The sequence below is a fragment of the Daphnia pulicaria genome, chromosome 4 (genome assembly GCF_021234035.1).
Source record: "Daphnia pulicaria isolate SC F1-1A chromosome 4, SC_F0-13Bv2, whole genome shotgun sequence".
Lineage (NCBI taxonomy): Eukaryota > Metazoa > Arthropoda > Branchiopoda > Diplostraca > Daphniidae > Daphnia > Daphnia pulicaria.
In genome coordinates, this window is record NC_060916.1 from 2,677,210 (window position 1) to 2,704,106 (window position 26,897).

The following is a 26,897-nucleotide window of genomic DNA, read 5'->3' on the forward strand; positions in this document are numbered from 1 at the left end:
ATCACGTAACGCTAGACGAGCTTGCGCGATTAATCACACGAATAAATTTAGCGGCTCTATAGTCACTTGTTGAGTACCCCGCATTAAATTAACGGAATTGAATACTTTGATTATTACTCTCTGCTCGTAAAACGGCATCGCAAATGGATATTATATTTACTGTACATTCAAATTTTAAATTTCAAAAGGTAAATGCACATTTTATATGCTGTTGTTGACTAGCTTTTCTAAATAAATCCGCGCTGGATTTTTGAATACAACAATAACTTCTTTCTTTTCAATTCTTTTTTTCAAACAATATTATTTGTTTGAATATCCTTTTTTGGCCCCGGATCTAATTAAACACGGTGCCTAATATACTACAAGGAAACTGGCTGCGCGTGCCGTAATTCTGTAGAGAGCCGAAACTCCGTCGCGATCTGTACCGTTACATGCCCATTTGCAAAGCATCACGGAGCTGCTATTTATAAAAATACATTTTCGAATCGACCGCCATGACGTAGACAAAGTCAGAACTACGTGAATGAAGTATAGAAAACAGCTGTTGCTCTCACCTACTTAACATCTCGTGTTAGCTATTTTTAAACTTTATTTCTATTTTTACTTATCAAAAAATGTGTACTAACCTTCATCCATCAAATTGATGATCGAGTGTTATTAGCGGTCTAGGAAAAATGAGGCTGCCTTTGATTTTGATTATTTATAGTGATCCAGCCGCTGTCATCACTTTCGTCTCGGACTCGTGAAGCTCTTGGAAATCCAGCGCTGTCTATATAATGCAGACATTCCGGATTGTGTATAACTATAACTTCAGTCACGGTGTATATTTTCCCTATGCGCTCCGGCCGTTTATTACGTTCATTGGGCGATTATACCCAAACCGGAATGACTCGGCCGTCCCCAAACGCAAATGCCAAGGCTCTATCCACAGTCTATAATTATATTGCTGGTCTTGGGGCCGCTTGATAATAGACGAACCGCTATGTGATTCCGTCCAGCTCAAAAAATGGACCAATGAAGACATAATCCTAATTCAATTCTATTTATACGGTCAATTGTGATGGAATTTGATTCAACATTTTCATAATACAAGTAACTTTTAATGTACACGCGATACGTGGAATAATAGAATCAGTAGGTTGCCACATATATCGTTACCGTGAATGACGTCTGTCCGTCTGGACATAGCAGTTTCGCTTTCAGCATCGCCGACATCTGCATATAATGACCCAACCCGAATTCTTCCGACACTCCTACACATACACACCGGTCCCGTCACATCAGAGCAGAGCCCGTCTCGTTGGATTCGTGTCCACAATGCCGTCCGTTGTGGTTTCCTTCGTTACCGGATGACAGAGCAAAGTGCCTGTGGATGATGGAGGCTTTCAACCGTCGTCCATCCGAACTGACGGCCATCAGACGCCACGAATACGAAAATAAAAAAAAATACCCATGTAGCAATAGAACGCATATTTGACGAAATTAAGCATCTAAACTTTTATGGGCATCAGACTCCTTCACCTGCGTCAATCCCACATCAATAAGGAGAGAGATACGCACATACGCAGCCTATAGATAGACTATCAATGAATTGGGGACAGACAATCAAGGACGTGTATCTATATTAAACCTTCACCTGATTCGGAAATATCCGTCTGCGATTTTTCAATGGAAAGACATTAATCGAACTCTTGTAGGTGATGAAAGTGTCCAGTGATTCTGCAATTTCCCCAGTTCGAATTTTGAATTTCTTTGATTATTTTGTCTATTTTCGATATAATGTTCGGTTGATGACATCCGAATTGGTTTTGCGGACATCATTTGGGCAACGCCCATCTGCTTCCCCATTCAACTTTTTTTTTTTTTTGCGGTGGCCATAAAATCCCAAAATAAAACCCACCTCCTGAAAAAAAGAATAACCACATCCCAAAACGACACAAAAGACCTTGTGCGCCCAAATTGAGTGTCTTTTTTTTGCGCCGGATCTTAGACAAATAGCCTGAAACAAACTCAAAAGAATCTCGTTGTTGAAATATGCTGACGTCTTTTTATCTGTCAACTGGTTTCTTTCTTTATATTTCCTTCCGTTATTACAAGTCCCGATTTTTAATTATCGAATTCCCGTTGTCCTCTAAAAGAGCTACAGTACCGGTGACAGCAGAGAAGGCCGTCTCGTGAGATCTCGACCTCCAGCCCTAGTTTGATCATTCTAGCGCTACTACTTTCATTTTCACTTTTCTGCAGGCGCACCTGAGTTCAAGTAGTGTAATATCACGCCGTCAGGTGTCCCTGATCTTCACCACTCACGCGGGAGATTATATGGTCGCAGCTGGAAAAAATTTTTTTTACGTTTCTTTAGTTTTTTTGTCGGTTTGGTCGACCGTCACAGCATGGGGTTGACGTCGACACTGTCGGAAAAAAAGAATTTCTGATTTCCCCCCTAAACGGAGTTTTCCTGTGGTTTTTCCATTTTTTTAAATTTTATTTTCTTCTAAAAACTATTGAATACAAAAATAAAAAATTTTATATTTGCTTTCCTGGATGCGGTGCCGGTTCACGGTCGAATGCGCACATATACACACGTTGGATTGGAATACGGCCAAAATCAATTCCGAAAATGGTACAAATTCAAACCGGCTTTTCCCCTATATAATACGTACTATATTTGTTTGGAGACAAAAATAAGGTCCTGGTTGGATTTCACGCACAAAATGTCGCTGTGTGCTGACGCAATTTGGTAATACTGTCCGACAGCCCCCGCGTTTCTTATCAATGAAAGATCCGCGTTCGCCCTTTGTTTTTTCATTCAGGTTTCATTTATACGTCATTATATGTGTGGTGTTTTAAAAAAAACTCGCCATTTCACGGGTTCGTTGTACCCCCTCTCCGGAATATCCAAATGAAAGTTTGAAGTTGTAATTATAAAAAGTAAATAATAAAACCTCATTTAAACAAAAAAAAAAAAGTCAAGATAATTATCTGGCGATATACGACGAGGGTCTTGACCTTTTTTTCAAGTGGCGATTGCCTATGTATCCGTTCATATAAAGGAAAGTCGCAGCACCCACCCAAAAAACGCGTGTTCAATTATATTATTGTCCTTTTCTTTAAAAAAAAAATCTGATGAGCTTCTTTTCTCCTCGAAATTTGAATTTTGTTTCTCCTGTGTGCAACCCTATATAGCTGTGCTGCTGCTGCTCCCCGGCTCCACTGAAAATTGGATACGCGGACTCATTATATATTTCTTGAATTTTATACGCCAGGCGATAGTCACAAAGCAAAAGAAGGAGCTAAAAAGAAAAGAAAAAAAAACCCGGTTGCGGTCAGTGCGGGAGAGAGAAGAAAAAAGAAATAATAACGTTCAAAATCAGCCAACCCAAAATTTCTTCTTTTCTCCGCGACGACTTTACATATTTGAACAGAGAAGACAACTCTTGTTTCTGTTTTCCTCCCATCCGTTTAAAACAAATAACAAGAGCGACCCAAAAAAAACAAAGAAACAAAATTCAAACTATATAAGATGAAGGAAAAAGGTGCAAACACCAATTCTCGGAACTATGTCTGTTCGATTTTTAGGTGCTATAAATAAAAAGTTGGAAAACAATCATTATATTACCAAATAAAAAATGAAGACGGCCCAGCATCTGTGCAATAGAATTTGATTTTAAAAGGCTAAAAGCTTTCCAGTTCCTTGTAGAGATCGTGTCGTGATAGGTAGAGATATCTCCTTATATCTTTTTTTTTTCCCCAAAAAAGTGTCTCTTTTGTATCCATCGTGACATAGTGCAGCTAAAGAAGCTTTTTTGCTCTTCTTTTTCCTTCTCGCTGCTCTTCTGTTACCATCCGAAACTGTTCCGCATGACGGGCGGAGTCCTTGTGTACATTTTCTTCGCCAAAAAAACGACGACGACAATCTACACTATGACTGAGATGGAGAAGAATATAAGCGCGCTGAGTACTATCTGCACCATTGTGATTATCCAGTCGCCGATTATACGTATATATCTGCGGATAGAAGGCGCGTAATCAGACCGTGTTGCTTTTGCACGGCCTTCCGTGTTTTGACACTTTTTTCCTGGGAAAAATGAATGCGCTTCTCGTCGTGTAGGCTAGATATTATACACAACCGATTATTAAAAAATTCGTAAGTTGAGTAAGCACACAGATATAAAGGTCAATTTGTTACACTGACACAGTCACGACAAGACATCAAATAAGTGGCCGACTCTCATAATTGCGCCAAGAAAATTATAATGAGCGGCATAGATGAGACTTTTTTTTGCGGTCGTCGAGTTTGGCTACATAAGACACACGCAGAGAATAGGTTTTCCCTCGAATTTATGATATGCACAAAGGAAACAAGAATGACTGACGTTTTTTTTTTTTAGTGGGGGGAAGCTTCCGGGGGGAGAGTCTGCGTGTGACGTCAGCGCAGTCAAATTTCCCTCATTCTTTGTTGACTTAATTCATCATCACTTCACCATTATTTTATACAACTTCTTTATTTGCAATTGCCAAGAGAAACTCTCTCTGACCAACTAAAGAAATAATGTACCTGGAAACATTTAACCAAATTGGAATATTTAAATGAAAATAGAAAGGGGAGAAGCTATAGCGCTCAGGAAAACAATGGAAAAGAGCTGCTGGGGAGGTAGCAGTCGAAAAGAAGTTGAGCCTCTTCTTCTATCTTATAACTCTTAAGATACTTTTTTTATTTTCTCCAGGTTCCAGTAATATTATACGTACATATCAGGCCATTATTCAACCTGCGCCTCTTCCTTCCCTCTTTTTTTTTTGGGCGAAGTTCTTTTTTTTAAAAGATGCGGAGGTGTGTTGCCTCGGGCGCTTCTAGCTCCTCTGTGTGAATATACCTTGGCTATGTTCCCTCTTCGCAGGTCGATTCCTCCCCTCACTCAATTCTCAGTCGGTTGCTAACACAACAACAACAGCGAACGAAAAGAAGAAGAAGAAGAAGAAGGAAAAGGAAAAGGAATAGAAAAGAACTAACCGGAGGGTAGGAGGAGTCAAAAACTCTGAGGGGGGCCGAAATACCAGATAGAGGATAGACATACACACACATGCACGCTCAGTAGAGAGCTAGGAGAGAGAGCCCACCGAGCCGAGCCCCATAACAGCGCATTAGAGCCTGCAAAACTCAACCAGTCGAATTTGTGATTGTGGGCCGTGCGGCAGCACAAAATCTTTCCTCCCGCGCTCCAAGTTTTTTTTTAGTTTTTAAAAACACAAAAAAAGTTGATCCATTGTCGTCCATCCGACAGCACAATTAAGTCAATTTCGGATTTTTGTTGACTCGACGACTGATTTTTTGATCGAAGAATCGGTGCGGTTTAAATAAATATAAACGCGGAATTCGACAAGATGGTCAAAGCCAGAATACCTGGGGTGAGTTTATTTTCATTCATTCATTTCTGTTTTAATGTTATGCAATTAATTGTTTGGTCTTCATTTCGATGTGAAAATTATTCGATTTATTGGTGCGAATTGTTTTTTTATTTTTTTCCTTATTGAATCGCCCCGAGTCTTTGATTCCCGATGGGCTCAATCAAATTATTTCGAATTCACCCGCGGTCTATTCGTTATTATTATTAGTCGGTAGGGATATTATTACATTCGCCATCCGCGCTCCCGTTGTCTTTATTCTTGAAAAAAAACAAAAACCAGCCCACAGTTGAATTGAACTTCATCCGGGGGTGGTACCACTCGTTCCACTAGTTCTACATCAAATGCGCCAACCCGAAAGAAAAAAAAACAAAACAAATAATAGGAAACGAGAATGCTGTATAATAAAGAACAAAACAAAACAAGAAAAACAAAAAAGGTGCTACCGGAGCAGTAGTAGCAATTTACTATTAACAGTACACCGGTGCTACTACTACTTCAGTGTGTAATCGACTTGTTCTACTGAAGAGAAAATATAAATATAACCAGCACTCGAAGCAAGACCACAGAGAAAAATCCGCGCCCTTCTTTTCACGTTGACTTCAAAATGGCTTATCAAAAAGAAGAATATAATAGAAGACGAACCGGTACATGTGCTAACGTGTCTATAATAAAAGTTCCATCACGTTTTTTTTTCCTGTCGGTCGGGTGTGCGGAACTGTTACGTACCGGCACCATCATCGGCCATCCATCAGAAAATAAGAAATACGAGACGGAACTGTTTCCTTTTGTTGTTTGCTTTTATTTATTATTATCCGTTCGTTTTTTCAACTCATCGAGAGACGAGAAAATAAAGTACCGCAATAATTTGACGAGTTCGGTGTAGTATAGGTGACTTTGCACAGCACTAATTGGGTTGGAAAGAAAAAAAGGGGCCGGCAAAATAGTTGGACTTCCGGTCGAAAAGTTGGGACATCTCCGACCGGTACGCGCGCGTGTCCTTATACGTTATTGCGCAATAGCCCGACGACAGATGCGATTCGCTTTAATCAACCCGAAAAAAAAAAGAAATAAAACTGGCACGATCTGGCTGCTAGTTTTCTCCTCTCTCTATTTATTTCGTCATGGCATTTTGTCTTTTTTCTAATTTTTAATTCGACGAGTTCAAATCTTTTCTCTTATAGCTTGAAAATTTTTATATTTTCTCCGTGAGTCCCGAAGGTAGAAAAACTCTCCCCAGTGATCATAAATTCGTATTCGGTATGTAGTTGATGTCGAGAAGATGCTGAACAAGCCTAGCCTAGCCTCTCTTCTCTTATTTTCAACCCCCTTGGGCGGCCGCTAGACAGGTTTATATATTGGATGCCAAATGAGTCACGCTCGGTTGCAACCCGCTTTAGTCCGGTCTCTCTTCCGGTCTGGCGGGTGCCTCGACCTCATCACCATTCCCCACATTTTTTTGGTTTTCTTAATGGAAGAGAAAAGAAAAAATTCAAAATCCCATGAATATTTATGAGAAAAGAACAAAATTATCGAGGGAGAGATGAAATATGGATGCAGAGTGTGTGTAAACACACACAAAAGCATGTGTGCACATTTTTCTTACGTCACTCGTCAGTTGCTTTACAATGCGCGTTGCGAAAGTTATTTTTCTTAAGAATTTTTCGCTGACCTTGTTCGAGAGACCGGATTTTCATCTTATCCATTCAAGAATGATTTGATTTTTCCAACCTTGCGCAATTCATTTTGGCGAGCTTCGTGTCACCCGCTGTCGAGGTTATATTCTGAACTAAAAGATGTCTAACTCTATTTGGAATCTAGATGACAATGACGTTTCGTAAATGGTCTATTAGGTCATGCGAAATTCCAAGAGTGCCACTCCTCGGCGTTTTCCCTTATTATTAAATAGATAAAACACACCAGATAAAATAGATTTCAGACCCCCGCCCTTAAAAGGGAATACCCTAAAGGTAAAACAAAAATACGAATAAATTATACCCAGGAAAACAAAAAATTCAAACCAAATCCTGTGGAAAACAAAAACAAAAACGATAGACCGAGATAAAAGGAGAGAGAGACGAAAAGGCTGTCGACGATCTACACCTTAACCTTGACGCTGCCGATCGTGAGCAACTTGGAAGAATTTCTTTTTCACGTTGGCGTTTCTCTCTACTCTTTCGTTTAAAAAAATCTGCTGGAAAATTCCGGTGCTTTAGACGTTTCTACCATATACTCCTTCTTGATTGCGTGTGTATCCAATCAGATTTGATGAACCCTCATTTCCTGCGCTCACGATAGAATCAAACACGTGAGCCAGCCAATCTCTCGTTACGAAACAAAGTGCTTCATCTCTCTCTCTCTGCTCCCAGGTGGCTTTCGCTTATCACGCTCTTTCCCATCCATCCATCCATCTCGGCAATTGTCTCAAAAAGTTGCACGACACTTTTGACAAAATGCAAAAATGGCGAATGGACGATAAAACTTTCGCTTTTCCTGCTGATGGGGTCCCGCAACTCGTACGACACAACCCACTTGGGTGGGCCTTTTGTAAAAAGAACAAAATGAATCTCATATGTATAACCTTGTATAGACCTACCAAGGTCCTGTACGGACCCTACTGGATGGGGAATTGAAATCGAAAGGAAGCTCATAGGGTCTGCTTGGAATAACAAAAGAAGCTAAACTCTTATGTACATCGCCGAGAAGATAAGGAAGAAAAAAGAGGCATCATCATCTCACCTGGAGTCATCCTCACAGACATTCCAGGCTGCAGATATTCCAAAAAAGAAAAGAGAAGCTAGACCCTTTTTTTCTTTTTGTTTTGTTAGATATTCCATCTTCTTTTTTCTCTTTTCTTATAACACAACCAATGTGCGTGTTTGGCTCTGCCTTGTGTGCGTTAGTCTTAGTAGCTTAAGAGTACTGGGTAGTAAGATATTCTCCCCCTCGAGGTCTAGTAGTAGTATGTATCTACACACCTATTATATATGAGCCTTAGCCCTCTGGCTAAACTTCACTCTCTCTATCTATATGCAAACTCTCTCTCCCTCTCTCTCTCTCCTTTTTTAAAACCTAACCTCCCATTTTCTCGTTCACCCCCTTCGTGACTTGGCGTGTCCGATCGGTCTCTTTCCTCCTCCTCGTATAACCTCTCCCCTCCGCCCTACCCCGCAGTCTTTTTATTTTATTCTTTTCCGGAGTCTCTTTTGTAACTCCTCGTTGGGGCGACCACCGACGACCCTCCGCTCTTCTTCTCTCTGATGCTCTTCCACGTTACATCAAATCCAATCCGACAAATACGACGTTGGATATATGTAACAACTACACACAACTTTAGATGTAATGCCGAGCCAACCAATTTGGGCTATCAGGACTCAATAGAGTCTACCTCGATCTCTTTTCGGTGTAGTTAAATAACGTACCGATATGACTGTTATAGCGTGCCATGGCCGATGATCCCCGCCTCGTTTGTTGTTAACAACGCGACTCCCGCAGAATAATTTGACTCCCTCCCTCCCCCCCCCCCCCCCCCCCGCTCTACCCCACGACAAATAAGGGACAGGGTAACGTACTAACGATGTGTGTGTATAGCGTCGTCCATAAGAAAAACGAAAGGGTGAGTATACCAAAAAAATCGTGACAATTCCGGACAAGTCAGCGGGTGGGGATGAGATAAAAGGAAAAATATAAAGCCAACCTCATCCTCCCAGCACCCACACCCGCCATCAACCCAAAAAATGTCCGCCCATTCAGTATAAACGTGCGGGAAGGGCGCCAGCAGGTGGAGCGGAGACGGTCGGCAGATGACGGCAATTCTGGAGAAAAGAAAAAGAAAAAAAAATCTTTTCACGCAACACCCGAGGAGGTGAAGGAAAAAATGGCCAGCTCTCAATTTTTATTTCGTTCGTTCGTTCATTCCCGCAGACGATAGCGTGTGAAAAGTAGCCAAAACAAGACGAAAAAAAAAAGGGATCAACAGCCCGATGAAAATATTTTTTTTTCGTTCATTTTACCTCTGAAAAATCGTGTACACAACAACAAAGACAACAACAATTTACACATACACATTTTTTTGTCAAGTAAGTGACCGGAACGGTTTGTCGTCGTGATGCCGGAATGAACACAAAACGAGGAAGTGACGCAAATGTTTTTTTCCCTTTCCTTTTCTATATACCATCCGTGATTTTTGTTATTTTTTCCTTCGTGCTCGAGCGTGAGTGTGTAGAAAATCTCCCCCTCCCTCAAAAAAAGATGGTAGGTAGGAATATAGTGAACCTTCAAGGTTAAACTTGCCTGGAGGACATTTTGGCAGCAAGAACATCTAGAAAAGTCAGCAGCAGCAGATTCGTTCGTTCACGTTATCACGCTAGAGACGTTTCAAAACTGGTGGTGCACTAGTATTCCCGGTTTATTATTTTTTCTCTACCAAAAATTTCTTGATCTTCTATAGAGATGTGGTGGATTTTTGATTCAAACTTCTTTTGAGACGATAGGGATCCGACATTCGATACATTTCCAAAAGGGACGCGACGTCGTAAAAAAAATTGAAATGTTTTGAAACCGGGAGGAAAATATACCAACAACATATTGATCAGCGGGATATTTCGTGACCGTTTTCTTTTTGAAATCATAAATTCCTCGATTCACGTGAAAAGAGGATACATGCAATAACAGATGATATGGTTTATTGATCAACGGGGTAAAAAAAAAGCCATCGGTCAATATGGATGATCCACCAATAATCGAATTCCATCCATTTCTCAGAGAGACGCCCACTCAATATGCAAAAATTCTTACGTATAGTATATCTAACCTAGTTGTAACTAAAAGGTATTAAGGCTTTTTTGTGTGTGTGTTTAAATATGCGTGTGTGTTTTCTTTTATCAACTCGATCCCCGAGAATGAAAAAAACAGATTGCCCGTTTTAGGAGCTTTTTTTTTTCAAAAACACGCCCATCTTCTTCTTCTTGCCTTTTCCGGATGATTTGTTTTTCTTTTCTTTTCTTTTGTTTTTTCTTCGTGACCGGCGTGAAAAAAAAAAACAGTTGAGAGTCAACGCCACCAGAGAGCCGCCCCATCATCATCTTCTTTTACCGTAACCAACATCAAAATGCTACAGTAAATAACACACACCCCTTCAAAGTATAAAATAAAAGAAAATTGGTTTTTTTATAAATTGAACCCGAAGGATATTTACCTCCGGGGAGAATATTATGTGACCACCGTCTGAATGTGTCACACAGCGTAAAATAATTTTTCTGGTGCAAACGTTTATTCGTTCGTTAGTTAGTCAGAGAAAATTGTTAACTGCTCCGCATTTGGAACAGCAGAGAAGCAATTTGCGTTGAAACTTTTTCTTTAATTCTTTCTCTCTTCATCAATGATTGCGTTTTCTCCCCCCTGGACTCGTTTGTTGCCCCGATTTTCCTATATGCCCCCTCGTCGTTGTTGTTGTTGTTGTACAACCGAACAAAAGAAGAAGGAGCCAAAGAGAAAACGACCGCGGGAGAGGATTCGATCTTTGACCCAGTTGACTCTCGTCGACACCAAAGTTGTTCTTCTCTCCTATCTAAATAATCAGATTGTTTGTTTCTTTTTTCTCTTTTGATTTTCTCCGATGAACTTTGATTCAACTAACAACTATTGTCTTGTTTTGGATGTCGTTGCAGAGTTCGCAGGAGTTGTACACGGTGTCGGTGGAGTCGGTGCCGCAGTACGCGGGCGGCAACGGCAAGCGGCCCGGCTGCTGCAAGAGCGGCCGAGTCGGCAAAGATCTCCTCTGCGGCGTCCTCATCGCCCTGGCCGTCATCTGCGCCGCCGTCGCCATTTTCCTCGTCGTCTTCTACGTCGTCAACGGTATGCAAAATACAATTTCATTCCATCTCGTGATTGATTTAAATTTGACGCTCAGCAGGGACGGACGAAGCAAGTCGGGCGCCGCCGAGCTCAGCATCCGATGGCGACCAGCAAAATGGCACACTCGACTCTTCACCTCTGACACGGGATAGAGGTAAAACAACTAAAGGAGGACTCTCTTTCTCTTCTCTTTCTCCTTTTTAACTGCCTTGCGGTGGCACCATCACCAGGGCATCGACCTAGTCTCTATATACGTAGTCGACCATCTTAAAAAACACGTGAATATAATATAATATAAAGAAACTACTACTACTCCTTTCCTAAATAAAAAGAGAGACACTATCGCAGTTCCCCCTCTCCGTACAAGTCCCGACGTGTGTCACGAACGTCTTTTGAGACGTTCCGCCTCTTTTTCTTTCCAGCTGGAACTCGAAATAACTCGGCGTTGTGATTTGATTATATTGACTTGGAGTGGAAAGTTTGGCATTTGTGAAAAAGTCTCAATTTGATCCGTTGGTTTAGGGGGGGGGGGGCTTTTCTCTTTTTTTGTGTGTTATCTGTATTTTTGTTTTATTATTATAGTCGTTATAACTGATGTTAATGATGATGACTTTTTCTCTTGTGCGCTACCGACCAAATCGACACGTTTCAGAGGAGGAAAAAAAGATCAACTCGCTAAAGGAGAGTCACGAATTGGACAGCAGCGAAGCCAAAGATCAGCTGTCACTTAGCAGCACCTCATTACCAGACGTCGGCATTCACGAACCGGAATTCCACGTCAAAGGTTAGTTTATCCTTCTATCCGCTTCTATCACGCTAAAGGTTAATAATCTAATCGACTGTCGAAAGTTCATACCAAAATTTTGATTCTTTTATTCTAGGCGAGGCCGTTTATCCGCCGTACAAGATCGGAGGTGGCCAGCAGACATCCAGCACGACCGAGACTCCCATCCAGCCGGCGGAAGAGGAGAAAAAGGACGAAGAGATGAATCCGCCGATCGACATTGAAGCCAACAGTCAGGAAATTGAAGGCAAGGATCAGACGACGCTCTTTGTGCCCGACGACGACGTCATCATCGAGACGCCTTCGTTGGCCGCCAACACCGACTCCACTTCCGGTCAACTGCAAACGGATCCGGCGCCACCGGTCGTCCTCCTTCCGGAATCGACGACAACCGTCAAAACCGCGTCGACCATCTCGACGACGGTGGCCGACGTCGACGTCAGCAGCTCCGAGCGGACCAAAGAAATCACAACCACCGCCGCTGTTGTTCCAGTTTCACTTCCGGATCCTGTTGTCGTTGCCGTCCCGGAACTGGAAACCAGCGGTTTCGTTCCCGTCAAAGTTCAAGAGGATCTCGACTTCGATCCGGAACAGTCGACCGACTCGCAGACGGAAGCTCTGCCGGACATCCTGTCCGCCAAACCGGTCGATCCGGCCATTGACACGGCGCCTTGGAAACCCATCGACGCCACTGTCGCCATTCCGGCCGTCATTGCCAACAAGAAAGAAGAGATCCAGCCAACAGGTGGACAAAAGACTTCCAGCACGACAACAACAACAACAACCACTTCCACGACTGCCAAGACGATTGTGACTAGCCCATCCGGAAGCAGTCGATTGCCGGAAGAGGTCAGCCAAGTGCCGGTGGAAATTGTCAAATGGGAAACGCCGGAAGAATCGACGGAATTCGCCCAGATGCAGGATTTGGGTAACATGGCTCTGCTCCTGCCGGAGGATCGCATCCGCACTTCCACCAGCACCAGCCAGCCAGGCGGAATCGTCCCCATTTCTTCTTCGACCACCACCGAGCAGTTCCCCAGCATCGTTTCTGTGCCTTCCGTCATTCCGGTCGAACCGGAGTGCATCCGCCGCCAGTTGCCATTCTGTCGCGGAGTCCTGCCTTACTCGGAGACGGTCCTGCCCAACTGGGTTGGCGACAACACGGAAGCAGAGCGCAATTTCAGCGTGCCTTACTTTGAAATCATCGCCGAATCAGAATGGTATCAATAATTAAATCTCTATTAAAATTTTCCAGATCATTAATTTCATTATAATTTTGAAAATCAGCCACCCAAGAGTACAACAGTACGCATGTGCTGTTCTGGAACCTCCATGCCGCGGAAGCGGAATCAGTTTGCCACCATGCCGTCAATTCTGCCGAGGTAAAAATCAATTTTACATTGATCATCTTATTAGAAACTGTTAATTAATTAATTTCATTGTATTTTAGCTATCGCCGAGGATTGTTCCAGCTACGTTCTATCGGCACTGACGTTGGCTTCGGTCCTGGATTGCGACCAATTCCCACAGTCCAACGACCCGGACGTCTGCCTCAATTTGGCCTCGACAAGTATGAATATTGGCACCAACCGTTATTATAAATGAAATGATCAAACAGGAAATCTCTCTCAAACTGGATTCTTATATATTTCTGCTCTTTTGTTTGCCATCCTCTATTTATCTTTTTCGACTGGTTTTCCTCGGAAAAACTCCCAACTTTCTGTCAAAAACCTCCACACAAAACGGAAATCGACCATGAATGGGATGTGTGCAGCTCCCGAAGGTGAATGCCTGCCCAACGAGTACCGTTGCAACAGCGACAACACGTGCATTCCCGAACGCTGGGTCTGTGACGGCCGACAGGATTGCAGCCTGGGAGACGACGAATTCGCCTGCTCCCGGTGCCGTGAAGAGGAATTCCGCTGCGAGAACGAGAACCGATGCCTGCCCAAAAGATGGAGGTGCGACGGATCGCGGGATTGCGCCGACGGGTCGGACGAACGCGATTGCCCATCCACTCAAGGTGCGTTGTAAAATAAAAATCTGTACACCAGTAGCAGCTCTCTTCCGGTTGGTTGGTTTTCCAGCCGGACATTGCAGCAGTTCGATGAACCCCATTTTTTGTTTGTTGTTTTATTGATTCTTCCGCATTTGGAACGAACAAAACTTTCATTTCTTCCATTTGTTTCGTTAACAGAATGCGGAGATGGTCAATTCCGGTGCGGAGACGGTTTGTCTTGCATTCCCCTGCGCAGAGTTTGTGACGGATCCAATCACTGTCGTGACAATTCCGACGAAACAAATTGCAGCTCCATTGGTACGTGAACAATAAACCTTCGGACTGAATTTATTCACCTACTTTCTAAAACAAATCTCTAATTAACGCTTGATTGCTCACCCTCGTTATCTATTTTTTTGGTTTGTATAAATGACAGCGTGCCAAATTGAGGATTTCAAGTGCAACGACACGGGTGTCTGCATCTCCCGGAAGTGGTACGCGTTTGATATCCGCTCTGAATTATACAATATCTGACAGAATAGATGATTAATGAATTCATTAATTATTCCCATAGGGTGTGTGATGGCAATGTGGATTGCAAGGACGGATCGGATGAGGCCCAGTGTGCCAGAGAAGCTGAACGTGAGTCCTATTATAAATATTGTCATAAAATGTATTAAAATGATTAATTGTTTGGGTTGTATTGAATTCAGTTAACTTTGAATCGGATGTTCTGATTGATGAGATGGAAGATCCACTAGCCGCTGGCGGTAACGAGACCGCCATCAACGCCGACACAACTTTCAATCCGGACAAGTGTCCGCTGGGCGAACTGCTGTGCATGTCCGGCTCGACTTGCATCCGCTTCGAGCAGCTCTGCGACGGCACGCGAGATTGCGCCGACGGAGCCGATGAAACCGACTGTGGCAAACCACCCGGCCCGGAATAAAATTAAACGACGAAACGAATCATCACTCCCTTCCGACTTTTTGGTTTTTTTAATTTTTTGTTTCGGGTTCCTTATTATTCCCTTCGCTCTTATATAATTCCAAATCTTCTTTCTTATGTAACAATTCCAAGATGGAAGAAAAACAACAAAAAAATAATCCATATTACAAAATTATGACTTTTCGAACAAGTTTTTGAAATACGCCCTTGATAATGTTCCGTCCAAACATTAATAATGATGCTTATATTTCGCAGTGATTTTATTGTGTACATTTTCGTCTGTTTGAAAATTTTTTTTTTAATTAGGGGTGGGGGGTTTTAATCCCGTCCCCTTTCGTGCGTGAATTCTTTTTTTTTGTTGTGTGTGTGTGCGATCTCGTGACGCCGCCCAAGTGGCGTCGACGACTTCATCATTTCTTCTTCGATAATAATCTTCTCTTAATTCTATTTTTCTTTTAATTTTTTTTTGTATCCCATCGATATAACACGTGAATGCAAATAGCGCCACCATTTTTATTTTTTTATTTCCTTTTTTTTTAAATTGTCTTTTTTGTTGTTTTTTTGAAAATTAATCAGGTGCTTCGAATCCCTCAATATTATTCCCCATATCCCCAATCATGTTTGAGATAGACACCGGTGTCCGCCTTATATTACCCCATTTTTACAACTGTGACGCCGCCTGTCCGATTGCGTGATTTTTTTTTAAATGACGTCTTGTGTCCAACTCTCAATCATTCTATCTCGTTTTATATTCCAGTGTTTGATTTGATCCCTCCCATTTGAAATAATGATGTTTTCTCTCGAAAAATTGAAAATCTTTCACATATTCCATTCCCCGTCAGCTGAGATGTTTCACTGGACGATACCTGGTTTTCTTGCATTTGAATCATTTTTTCGTTTTTTTTTTTAAATATCGGAATGAGCCATGTATGTCCGACAGGTGCGATGATAAAAACAAAATTGGAAACTGTGAAATCGACCAGTTTAGTGACAATAAAAAATATTTAAAAAAAGATACAAAACAAACAAATAAAATACACAATTCCAAGATTACAATCATGTCAGAGTATACTTCAAATAATCATAGCCCTCCACCACACAGTTATGACATCCCCAAAAAAGGGCGAGGCCGTCACGGCGTTGATCATAAATAAAGCCCTTCAATAAAAATTTAAAAAATTCGAATTATTTTACGAGGAAAAGCGCAAATGGGTGGAATCATTTATCGGCGTCGGTGCAATTAGTTGTGACGATAAAGTGGGAGCCGGTTCGCAAGTAATCGGCCGAATTGGAGTCGATGGGCCGGATGACGTCGTCGTCGCTCTTGAGGGGCGGTGAAACACCGGTGGGTTCGGTGGCGTTGGGCGGCAAATGACGGTGCAGGTAAGCGTATGGACGCTCGGCGTAACGGTCGGAGCAAGGTCGCCATTGGCCCGACGCTGCCGAGCCGACCATGCACCACGGGTAGGTGTAGCCGTCTGAATACCCGCAGCGCGACTGCGGTTGGCAACAGTAATCCCAGTTGTTGTTGAATTTGTAGTAGCTGGTCTGGTCGATCTCGCAGTACCTTAAAATAAAATAAATTAAAATAATAAATAAATAAAATATAATTTTATTTATTAGGTATGTTGCAGTACCAATAGCCCAGCTCACGGTGTGGCCGGCATTTTGCACCGGCCCGGCAACGAATCCCGCTGACCGTCACTTCCGAACTGCTGATGGCCAGGATCGGACTCAGCTGGCTGCCCGATTCTGCAGAGACAATACAAATAATTGCAATTGACAATTTTTTCGAAATAAAATTTCAAATCATAAACTAAATTTGTTGGCAAGAATATCAAGTACTGCATATGTTTACGATAGGAAAAAAGTTTTTTTAGAATGTTGGTATTTTTATTGAATCTTTATCTCGGCGACCTTTAGGGTATACTGAGAATTGCGGATCAAATTTAATTGCTACCAAGATCGAGTTTCAATCTCAAATAATAATTACAAAAAAGCACGTCCTTGGACTATTCTCTGATATTGGCTCAACTTTTGCTTTTGTTTTGAGTATATCTCGATCCGCTGCCATTTCAAATTTCATTTTTCATTTTTATTCATTATTATTATTTTTTTTTAAGTCCATAAGTTCCCCGCTAAACGCCCAATCTGCTGCTGTCATACGACGGCGACCCGCAATCATACCGCTACTTAGGAAAAATCTTGATAAAAACACGAACCATTTTTCTCGGTAATAATAAATACCAGTTGCTCGACTTGTGGTAATATGGAACGTTAACACAATTGTTTTTTGCCAACTTTTCTGATCCATATACATAATTTTTGAATATGACATTTTTAAAGAAAGAAAAAGGCCAAGGTGATGTTAGAATTGGAAAGTCTCTGGCAATAACACATAGCTTTCATTACATAAACCAAAATAAACTAAACGAGGGTGGGGTCAGTTTCGAATTAAGAGATGACGAGAATTTCCATGAATCAACTTCTGGCAGGACCCCCCCCCCCCCTCCCCCCCACCTTGATTTCTGAGAACCGATCGACCGACTCGAATCCAATCGTAACAAAATTATTCACGCGGAAAAATATATTTGCCCAAATCGAATTGGTTTTCTGCACGGTGTTTACCCAATTCAACTAGTCAAGGTAAATTAATTGTTAAACAAAGAAGAAAATAGGTATTATAGAACTCTACTTACCGAGGTTGTTGAAACTCTGAATGCAAGAAGAGAATTGAGAGCGGGTGAACAATTCGTAGTCACGGTCTTCGACCATGTCACGATATCGATCGAAATCCCTGGCCGACAAATCGCTTAGCTCACAATTGTAAGGGTTACGGTCGTAACCCCCATCGAGATTCGTGTATCTACACAGTAGAAAACAATCGAAAACGTGTCGTGACATTCCAGAAGAAGGTATACAAATGAAAAGAATTTTTTCAATTAACACAATCGACCCATTTTTAATTTAGTTTATACCTGAAGTGGAACGCCTGACAGGTAAACGGCCTCGTCCGGCTGCACTCCAACTCGCACTCGGCCAAGTTGCGGACGTGGATTGACTCGCGTATCAGACGCTTCACCATGCGAAAGCCGAGCCGGTAGGAAATGTAGCATCCTATAATAATTATATACATAGATTAGAGCGCGTGAGTGTCAAATCAAATAACCGCGGGAAAAAAAATAAAGTCGGTGAACCATAATAGACGGAAACAAAAAATCGGTGCGGTGTGTGCTCTTTTAATCAATCCGGTGATTGTGCGCTGGGTGTGCAATCAAATCAGGAGGGGTGAAATAAAAAAGAGAGAGATTTGATCTTGCGGTTATTATCTTACTCGATGAGGCCGTAGCCGGACTGGTTAGTAGTGGGTAAGGGCGTTGATTGCTGTTGCCGAAGGAAAACCAAGGGTTTAACGAGCTGAAATGAAGGTCTTCTTCGTCGTCGCGGTTGATGTAACCGTCACCTTTTTTGGCATTTCGGATGAGGATACAAACGTTCCGTTGAATTAATTGTATTAATGATTATTGTTAAGTCAAATAACATGATTAATTTCTTAGAGATTAATCGGTTAATTTTTCCACTGAAAAATCAGCAAGTTTTGGTAATACAAAATGTGACATGGTAATATTCCAATCCGAGCATTAACAGGAATATAAAACTAGAACTAGTAAGCGGAAATGTAACGAAAAAATTAGAATATCAGAAAAACTGGTTGTATGATTATTATTTTTGCGCTTGTGAGTTATTCGGATTAACCCAGACTGAAGTAACCTTGTGACCATTCGGGTCTATTACCGCTGGTATCTGGCAGTCGAAAGCTGCCAATGTCGCAGTCGCGACTGTAGCTGGTCCTCTGCCAAGAGTCGTAGAGTCGGTCGTCGATGAGATCACGCAACGGGTCCAGCGAGTTGAGATCAATGTCGCTCAAGTCGCAATTCTCGTAAGTCTTGTGATACAAATCCGATAGAGTAGCCGTGCTCGAAAACCTTGCCAAGAAATACAAAACAAAAAGTGACAGGCCGTTCAAATTTCCCGGTTGATTTATCGTTTCAAAACGGGTCTGATCAATGATTGAATTCCTTTTTTGTTGTTTTATTTTTTTTGGGTTTTACCTGTAGCTGAAAGAACGGCAGGTAAAGGAATGAGAGTTGATACACTCTTGCTCGCACTCGACGGGCGAGTTCACAGTCACCGAATGACGGATGGAACGACGCTCCAGCCGGATTCCGCTTTTGGTGCGCAGGAAACAGACTTTTGTATAGGCGATTGCGATTAATAATAACCAAATGAGAATCGAGTTGAATAACATGACCGAGTATTATATGTAATCAATCACTCACGAGATGTTGAGGTTGGCTTGATGGTGGGCCGATTATTCCAGGTCGTGACGGGCGTGTCGCGGCAATTGCGGCCGACCAAACTGCGCTCGTAGATATCGGCGTCTCGATCGATTACCAAGTGTCTAACCGGGTCAAATTCGCGCGGATCCAAGTCGCTCAATTCGCAATTGTTTCCTCCCGAATGATATCCGTTAATCGCTTGACTATGAACACGTATCGTTTTTAAAAAATCTAAAAGAATCAAATTTTCTGGATTTTTGAAAGGAAATTACCGATAGCTGAACGATCGGCAAACGAAAATGCGGGAGCGGTGACATTCCGTTTGGCACTCGAACAAGGTCCGGACATTTAGGGAGTCACGAATGATTCTCGGCTCGAGGCGATAACCCGATTTCAAGCGTCGGTAACATTCTGATCAAGAATCAACAAATAAAAAGCTCAGATGAAAGGCTCAAATGTCCTTAATTAATAATTACCGTTGATGGATGCGCTGGTAATGGAAGGTTGGACGGAGGAGCTGGGACGCTGAATGAGCGATCCTGAATTACTTATGGATCCGTAGTAATACTCGCTCCCGGATGAGGAGGAAGTGGGCGATAGAGGCGGGCGGCCATAGGGGCGGTAGCAACTCTGACCGCGACCGACGCGCTGGTAGAAATCCACGTCGGAATCTGAAAAGAAAACGCGGCTGCTGGTGACGTCCAAACTGGCCGAGTCTTCTCGACTCAGATCGCAGTTGGTCGACGATAATCTTCGTCTTTTGTGTGACAAAAATATTTAATAATAAAAATTTGATTGCGCAACTTATTACAAATAATTTATACCTGTAATTGAAGGATCTGCAATCGAAAGAAGTTTCGCGGGTGCAGAGCAATTTGCACTCGTCAAGGCTGATGACGGCCACAGAGCGTTCAATATATCGATGGCTCAATCGTCGACCATTAAAGATGATTGAATAACATACTGTAAAAAGTAAAAAAATAAAATAAAATAAATGATCAAAATGAAATTTATGAATCAAAATTTCAAGATTGTTACGATCGGATCCGGACCACCTACCAGGACCCTCATCAATAAGCACCAATTCTTCATCGGCGGTTAGGTAAGCGCCAATGACTTGAATCAAAACAACCAAACCGAACAAAAGCGCAATCAGTCTGCTGACACCCATAACGCTGATGAGATTTCAAAAAAATGTGTTTAATCTCAAATAAAGCCAACTGGAAAAGCATCCGCTCGCCAAGGGATACAACACGGAATTGAAAGGGATGCGATCTGACTGGCCCGTCTTCATCACGTTTTTTACGTCCCCAACCCGTCGTGTGCGGCTGCCGAATTGCGTTGTCCTTTCTGCTCGTTTCAAGGTCTCCACACGGACGACGACGACAATAAGGATTTCAAAAAAGCGTCAAACAATAAAGACGATGACAAAATCACTTGGCTCCCGCCAAGGGCATCCTTCACTTTTGTGACCAGATTCAAGTCAGCGACCCGCCGCAACTTCTGAACGCTCCAGTGATCTAATCAGCGTGACAGGTCGGTCGGTCGGTAGAATATAATATCACCACTGCCAATTTTTGTTTGTCAAATTATTTGTTATAGTTACTTCTTGACTTCCTCCTCCCGTCCAAATCTACTGAGATATTTTTAGACATTTGAAAGAAGAATGAAAAGTATCCCATCCGGGGCAGCAGGTGCTGGGAGGGACAGGTGGATTGGATATTATTCATAACGGTCAACGCCCTTATTTCCCTTTTTATGTTATAATTTTTTTATTTATTTTATTTTACAACTGTCTTTCAGAGTGAGACGCCATCTTGTTATTGACTTATCACGAACGAGATTGTCGGTCTATTGTCATATTCTCCCTTGTTACGACTGCTGGGAGATCGGACATGGTTTTTACAATCTTCTTATACTCCATTTTCCGTGCACAAGTCTAAAAGGATCATAAAAGCTTCGTCAAAAGAACCTTCCTGTTGCCAACTCACCGTCTTCGGAGAGAGTCTCCGCTTGCAATTCGGTCGGGCGGTAGTGATACGGGGTGATATCACCGTGAAAGGCGGGGTCAGCATCGGCATTCAAATGTTGGTTGCAGCCCCGCTGCTGGTCCTGCGGCTCGTTCGGATAGCGCCCGTAGCGGCTGTAGACGTTGAAACTCGGAGCCACGATCGTGTCCGTCGAATACGACTGGAAACTCAGCGAAGCCGCTTCCCAGTCGCTCAAATCGCACGTCGTGTTTCTCAGCGCGCTTTTCCTTTTTCAAATAAAAAAATTTTGATGAATATCAATTCAGTGAATTAGGCAATTGAAATCGTAATACCCATAAGCGATGGTTTCGCAGTTGAAAAGTACGTCCTCGCACTCCCGTTGGCAATCCGTCAAGGAGGCCGCCCAAACGGAGCGGACGATGAACTGCGGATCGAGACGGCGGCCGTCGATGATGAGCGTCCAACACGAACCTTATGGGGTAACAAAAAAAAAATAAGCGAATTTTACATAGTGACGTTTTGTTGTTCAAAAGAAAAAGATAACAATCGAATAAATGTGGAACAAAGATGGATGACGAGATGCTTCCTCTTCCCATCGTGTCTCTATTGTCGTTATTGCGTGTGGCTTTCCACTAGAGCACTACACATACTGACGAACAATAAAAGAAAGAAGGTTGTTTCCGCATGCATATACTGCTCCGATGACATACTGTGGAAATTAAGAGAACTGATTTATCTTCTTCCCATTCGATCCGGTGTGTCTATACTTTTGATTCGGAATTATGCATTACCGCAGGTTATTATCTATACGCTTGTTTAACGTCTCCATCTGAAACTGTTTATGGTCCTTGAAGGGCAAGTGACAATTTTAAAAATTCGCACCGGTTCTGACACGCGAACTGGGTCACGCAATTTTGCCGAATCAAACAAAGAAACGGAAAGTGCGTCAGCAAAGTCGACGCCATATGACGCCATCGTCACGGAAATCATCCGACACGAAAATTATTTTAATTCTTTATTTATACAGTAGACTCTGAAAAGAAAAGAAAAAAATCTTTTCAAGGGCAATTTCGGCTTCCGCTTTGTCTCCGCTTTTTTATTTTAGAAAATAAAAATCTTCTCGCCAAAAGGCACGAAACCATCATCAATGGAGCTCGAAATAACTGGCATTTGAACGACCGAGGAAAAAGAACGGCGGGATAATTAAATGCCGCCGGGGTCGAAACCGAAAAACATTAGCATTTTATTGCCGATGCCGCTGCTGCTGGATGGAAAGATAATTGTCTTCCGCGTTGGACTTTTGGCTTACGGTTCACGCGTTGGATCTATATAAACCCGTGTCGATTAAGGTTGACTCTGCTAACCCATTCAAAAAGGTCAAGGAACTCACAAAATGTTGTTTAATAGCTCGGTGGGTCTATAAATTTATGACATTTTACAATCACGACGGTTGAAAATGAACCGAAAAATTTTTTTTGACTCACTTTGTCGCGATTCAGCTGGAATTGTCGATGTGTTTAGGGCGGATGAAGCGGTCTGATCCAGCAGCGGCACCGACCCGCACGATTGGCGAGAAACGACGGCCAAGAATGTCAACGCCAACAAGCTAAACATGGTTATTCTATCAGTAAATCAGACAATTTGGGAACTTGATTGAACTGTTGTGTGAATACAGAGAAGAGTCTGAACGTTCTCTGAAACCCCCAAGAGTTTTCCCCACGACCCGTCGGTGCCGTTGAACGCAAAGTTTGCCACTCTGGCCGTCAGGAGTCGCTCTGCTCCGCTAGCCTTGCGTAATGTCATATTGTTACATCGACTTACAAAAATTTACGTTCCGTCTTCCTCTTGACCGGATTCATTTGTTGTTGACGACAAAAAAACTTAGCCGGTGTTCTAAATAAACAAAATTGGTAACGGAAAATCTAACCCGTTCCAAATTCTAAATAAAGATTTCACGGACACAAATTTTTCGTTTCGTTCAAAAATACTGACAGTCGCAACACAAGGTTGCCGTCGCTCATTTTATGTGTATTTTAAAAATATAAAATAACTTCCATTTCTATTTACATTAGGAATTTGTTCGTAAAATAATCGCTTTCAAAAGTTTCGAGTCCAAAAATATTCCAAGAGTTATAAAACATTCACTTTCATACAAGTCAATTCGAATACAACATTTCAAAAATATTTGTGCACCTGAAATCTTTTTTTCTTTTACCTTCTTGGAATGTTCTTCCATCCTCCCATTCAGATGCCGAATCTGACTCGAAGAAATCACAGAAAGGCAAGGAAGCCAATAAAGAAAAGAATAAGAATGAGTTAAATTCGCATTCACCCGAGATTGGGCGTTGCGCTAACACCAAATCTGACAATGATTCCGATTTTGAGTTTTCCGCAATCACAGTTCAACTCGATCGTAATACACCATCCCCCGACAATAGATTCCGATTTTGAGTTTTCCGCAATCACAGTTCAACTCGATCGTAATACACCATCCCCCACTGCCGGCTCAGCATTGAGAACACCAGTGACAAGTCTGAGCTCGAAATCTCTCAAATGGTTATCATCCTCCGATTCAGGTGCCGAATGTGACTCGAAGAAATCACAGAAAGGCAAGGAAGTCAAATAAGAAACGAATAAGAATTGGCTGAGCACTTCATCAAACTCAGATAGGACATCTTCAGAAACCGAAAAAGAAAAGAAGAAGAAGAAGCAGAAGCGTTCAAGCTCATCGGATGGAAAATCTAAATCGAAATCACGTCGTCGAATCACAAGCGACTCCAAAAACTCAGACGATTCAGAAATTGAGGCTCTGAACGAATCCCAGCGATCGGAAGCTGGCGGATCAAAAGGAAGGAAAAACACCACGGAAGACACAAACCTTAAGGTGAGTCGCTTAAGGGGCCGGCTCAGCATTAAGAACCTTAACACCAATGACAGTCTGAGCTCGAAATCTCTCACAGGTGCGCTGACTATCCAGCGGGAAAACGCACTTTTGAAAGTGATCCGTCAGCACCAGGTGAGCGAAATTCATTTGAGGCGGCATGCCCGTCAAACGGAAGTTGTTGTTCACGCCCAAATCGACAGTGGCGATGGAATTCTTCTTCTGATCGCCGCAGAGGCTTTCAATCGAAGTGGACCTCATCAAGTGAATCAAGCGGTGCACCTGGTGATCCCAGTACTGCTGCTCCTCCCACGATTCCGCCGGATAGGCTGGCTCGCCGTGCTTCATCGAATCCATGCCCTGGACCTCGACGGTAGAGTCGACGCGAAGGATCTTGAAATACTTGAGCGATCCGAACAGCACCAAGCAAAATCCAACACCCCAAGCGACCAGCACCAGAATGCCAATTAATTGCCAGCCCAAAACCTTTACAGACGAAACGCAAATAATAACTTTTTATTACCCAGTTTGAAAGCATAATTCAACCTTAATTACCTCGGCAGAGCTTTCATCTCCAGTCAAAATGACTCCGCTGTTGACAAGGATTGGAGCAGATAACATGCCGAAAAAGCCACCGCCAAAGTGAACCGCAAAGGCGTCAAGTGGGTCATCAACTACGAATTATAAAAAGCAAAAGAAGAAAAGAAAAACGTGTCGATTAACTGGAAAGTGAATACTTTCACGATTTAATTCTCCCATTTTTTGGTTCTTACCATGCAGATGATTGATTAAAGCTCGGAGAACAAAGAAGAGAAATCCTGCGCCGGCTCCAGTCAGATAAGCGCCCCAGTAAGGCATAGCGTTGCAGGCAGCGCAGGATGAAACCATTCCGGCGATGGCACCATTCAACATCGTGTTGTAACTCCAACGGTAGCTGCCGGTCGGAGTAGCCCGGCCCAAAATGGTGGCCACAATCGATCCAGCACTACCGGCCAGGATGGTGTTGACGGCCGATAGAGCCACCGTCACTCCGTCCCCATGATGCGTCAAGTCCAGCTGCGCCGACATGTTGTAGCCCAGGATGCCCATCATGAGGAGGAAAGCTCCGACGCCCGTCAAAGTGTTTGAATGGCCACGAAAAGCGAATTTTTTCATCGTTTTATTCTCGTAACGTCCAGTTCGCGGACCCACCATAACGCATGCCACCTATAAAATGAATTCACATTAAACTTAATCATATTTGATTAATTAAATAATTTATTTACCAAAGCGCAAACGCCACCGAGCATGTGAACGCAACCGCTGCCGCCGAAATCGATAAAACCTCGGATTTTGAGCCATCCGGATGGATGCCAGACCCAGCGACTGGCAACCGGATAAAAGAATCCGGTCAGTAGAAAGGCGTAAATGAAGAATGCAGGCAAGTTGATTCTTTCAGCTGTTGCACCACTACACACAAAAAATTTACCAAACCAGAAGAATTCAAGTCATGCACAATCAAGTTGCGAAAAGGAATGCAAATACCTCACGATAGTGGAAGCAGTGTTGGCGAAAATAGTTTGATAAAACCAAAACGAAAGCTTGCTCGGTGAAACTCCCTGCAAAGCAAAGCCTGTCCAGCCAATGAACTCGTTACCATCACCAAACGCGAATGCATAGCCAACCAGCCAATAAACGGTGGCACCGATAACTTTTTATAAAGACAAAACAAACACAAGAACGAATTTATCTTCCGGAGAAAACGAGCTCACGAATGTAAACAAAAGCTCACATGCATCTAAAGTACTCTTCATCAAGATGTTGGTGGCATTCTTGGAACGAACCAATCCGGTTTCCATCAGCGAAAACCCGGCTTGCATGGCTAAATTATTACACAAATCGCAAGCTTTAAGCTAGTCAGGCGTTGAATAATAATAGAATGAATTGAAAAATAATTACCGAAAACCAAGATGGCCGAGACGGTGATGAAAAAGTCGTTGAGATTGCTCTGAGTGATGGCCAATTTGGCTTCCAGCAACATCAGCAAAGCAGTGTCGTTATTGAGAACGGCAGCTTCCATGGCGTCGAATTAGGAAATCGAGTCAAAGGCTCGTCAATAAAATAATTCAAGTTGTCAAACGACTGGGCGGTGCCGTCAAAATTATCAGCCGTCAAAATTCGATTTATAATTAAAACACAAGAACAAAATAAAAATATCGAGGGAAATGGATATTATCTACGGCGATAGGGCGCGGCTGCAGCCGCGACGGCGAGTTGAATTGGGTCGGAAAGACGGATGCTTGAGCATAACGCGCTCTCGAATTAAATGGAGAATCAGCTGGTGATACATGAACAATCAAATGGATTGGTGGGCAACACTACTTTCCGAAAAAAAACAAGAAATCTTTACTGAAAATTGCCTATACTCAGTCGACCATTTCCCAACGAAAGTTCACTTTGTTCTGATTGACAAGGCTATCACTGCCGAGTGAAGAAGACGTGGGTGGCGCTGGTGGCGGATGTCACCCAGCCTCTGATCGTCAAATTGCCTACCTCTACCTGACGTCATTCTATTGTCTACAAGAATTTCATTTTTTTGGTGGCCCTACCTCTAGATAGTCTGTCTTTTGTTTTTCTCGCTCTCTTTCTCTCCCTCGATTATTTTTTTTTCCAACCGTAGAAAATAACTCCCCACCTTCCGTGCGATTTGATTACATTT

At 42.6% G+C, this 26,897-nt stretch overlaps 3 protein-coding genes across 7 annotated transcripts; 1 reads left to right on the top strand and 2 right to left on the bottom strand.

Annotated features, from left to right (window-relative positions):
* Positions 1 to 5,088: 5,088 nt before the first annotated feature.
* Positions 5,089 to 16,040, top strand: LOC124336081. Of its 2 annotated transcripts, none has more exons than XM_046789715.1 (12): positions 5,089 to 5,403; positions 11,070 to 11,256; positions 11,312 to 11,410; positions 11,909 to 12,040; positions 12,138 to 13,260; positions 13,328 to 13,422; positions 13,491 to 13,610; positions 13,815 to 14,063; positions 14,238 to 14,357; positions 14,476 to 14,533; positions 14,614 to 14,681; positions 14,753 to 16,040. In XM_046789715.1, the coding sequence occupies exons 1-12, from the start codon at positions 5,380 to 5,382 to the stop codon at positions 14,986 to 14,988; spliced, it is 2,511 nt and encodes an 836-aa protein (XP_046645671.1). In that variant the 5' UTR covers positions 5,089 to 5,379; the 3' UTR covers positions 14,989 to 16,040. The 2 variants fall into 2 exon arrangements, with proteins under 2 accessions (XP_046645671.1, XP_046645672.1); XM_046789716.1 differs by having other exon boundaries at positions 5,090 to 5,403; positions 11,315 to 11,410.
* LOC124336080 lies at positions 15,872 to 23,095 on the bottom strand. 4 transcript variants are annotated; one of them, XM_046789710.1, is made up of 14 exons: positions 22,803 to 23,095; positions 21,651 to 21,789; positions 21,319 to 21,584; positions 20,152 to 20,290; positions 19,804 to 20,084; positions 19,600 to 19,738; positions 19,328 to 19,530; positions 19,100 to 19,238; positions 18,783 to 18,973; positions 18,322 to 18,450; positions 17,966 to 18,104; positions 17,687 to 17,853; positions 16,625 to 16,739; positions 15,872 to 16,554 (listed from the first exon to the last, which is right to left on the bottom strand). In XM_046789710.1, the coding sequence occupies exons 1-14, from the start codon at positions 22,930 to 22,932 to the stop codon at positions 16,206 to 16,208; spliced, it is 2,526 nt and encodes an 841-aa protein (XP_046645666.1). In that variant the 5' UTR covers positions 22,933 to 23,095; the 3' UTR covers positions 15,872 to 16,205. The 4 variants fall into 4 exon arrangements, with proteins under 4 accessions (XP_046645666.1, XP_046645667.1, XP_046645669.1 ...); XM_046789711.1 differs by lacking the exon at positions 18,322 to 18,450 and having other exon boundaries at positions 22,803 to 23,092; XM_046789713.1 differs by lacking the exons at positions 21,319 to 21,584; positions 21,651 to 21,789; positions 22,803 to 23,095 and adding an exon at positions 20,366 to 20,611.
* A 188-nt stretch (positions 23,096 to 23,283) lies between these two features.
* LOC124336190 (ammonium transporter 2-like) lies at positions 23,284 to 26,650 on the bottom strand. Its single transcript, XM_046789895.1, has 7 exons — positions 26,138 to 26,650; positions 25,971 to 26,060; positions 25,724 to 25,889; positions 25,465 to 25,648; positions 24,973 to 25,405; positions 24,755 to 24,873; positions 23,284 to 24,685 (listed from the first exon to the last, which is right to left on the bottom strand). The coding sequence occupies exons 1-7, from the start codon at positions 26,256 to 26,258 to the stop codon at positions 24,212 to 24,214; spliced, it is 1,587 nt and encodes a 528-aa protein (XP_046645851.1). The 5' UTR covers positions 26,259 to 26,650; the 3' UTR covers positions 23,284 to 24,211.
* Between the last annotated feature and the right edge of the window lie 247 nt (positions 26,651 to 26,897).

What these genes read in the sequence shown, in the direction of transcription:
- LOC124336081 (XM_046789715.1), top strand. Translation starts at nt 5,380, where the DNA reads ATGGTCAAAGCCAGAATACCTGGG. An exon ending in CGTCTTCTACGTCGTCAACG is followed by an intron (nt 11,257 to 11,311) that starts GTATGCAAAATA and finishes TTTGACGCTCAG; the next exon opens with CAGGGACGGACGAAGCAAGT. An exon ending in ACCGGAATTCCACGTCAAAG is followed by an intron (nt 12,041 to 12,137) that starts GTTAGTTTATCC and finishes CTTTTATTCTAG; the next exon opens with GCGAGGCCGTTTATCCGCCG.
- LOC124336080 (XM_046789710.1), bottom strand. Translation starts at nt 22,932, where the DNA reads ATGTTTAGCTTGTTGGCGTTGACATTCTTGGCCGTCGTTTCTCGCCAA. An exon ending in TGCGAAACCATCGCTTATGG is followed by an intron (nt 21,585 to 21,650) that starts GTATTACGATTT and finishes TATTTGAAAAAG; the next exon opens with GAAAAGCGCGCTGAGAAACA. An exon ending in TCCGGCTACGGCCTCATCGA is followed by an intron (nt 18,105 to 18,321) that starts GTAAGATAATAA and finishes TAATTATTATAG; the next exon opens with GATGCTACATTTCCTACCGG.
- LOC124336190 (XM_046789895.1), bottom strand. Translation starts at nt 26,258, where the DNA reads ATGGAAGCTGCCGTTCTCAATAACGACACTGCTTTGCTGATGTTGCTG. An exon ending in CTCGGCCATCTTGGTTTTCG is followed by an intron (nt 26,061 to 26,137) that starts GTAATTATTTTT and finishes GTAATAATTTAG; the next exon opens with CCATGCAAGCCGGGTTTTCG. An exon ending in GAAGAGTACTTTAGATGCAT is followed by an intron (nt 25,890 to 25,970) that starts GTGAGCTTTTGT and finishes CTTTATAAAAAG; the next exon opens with TTATCGGTGCCACCGTTTAT.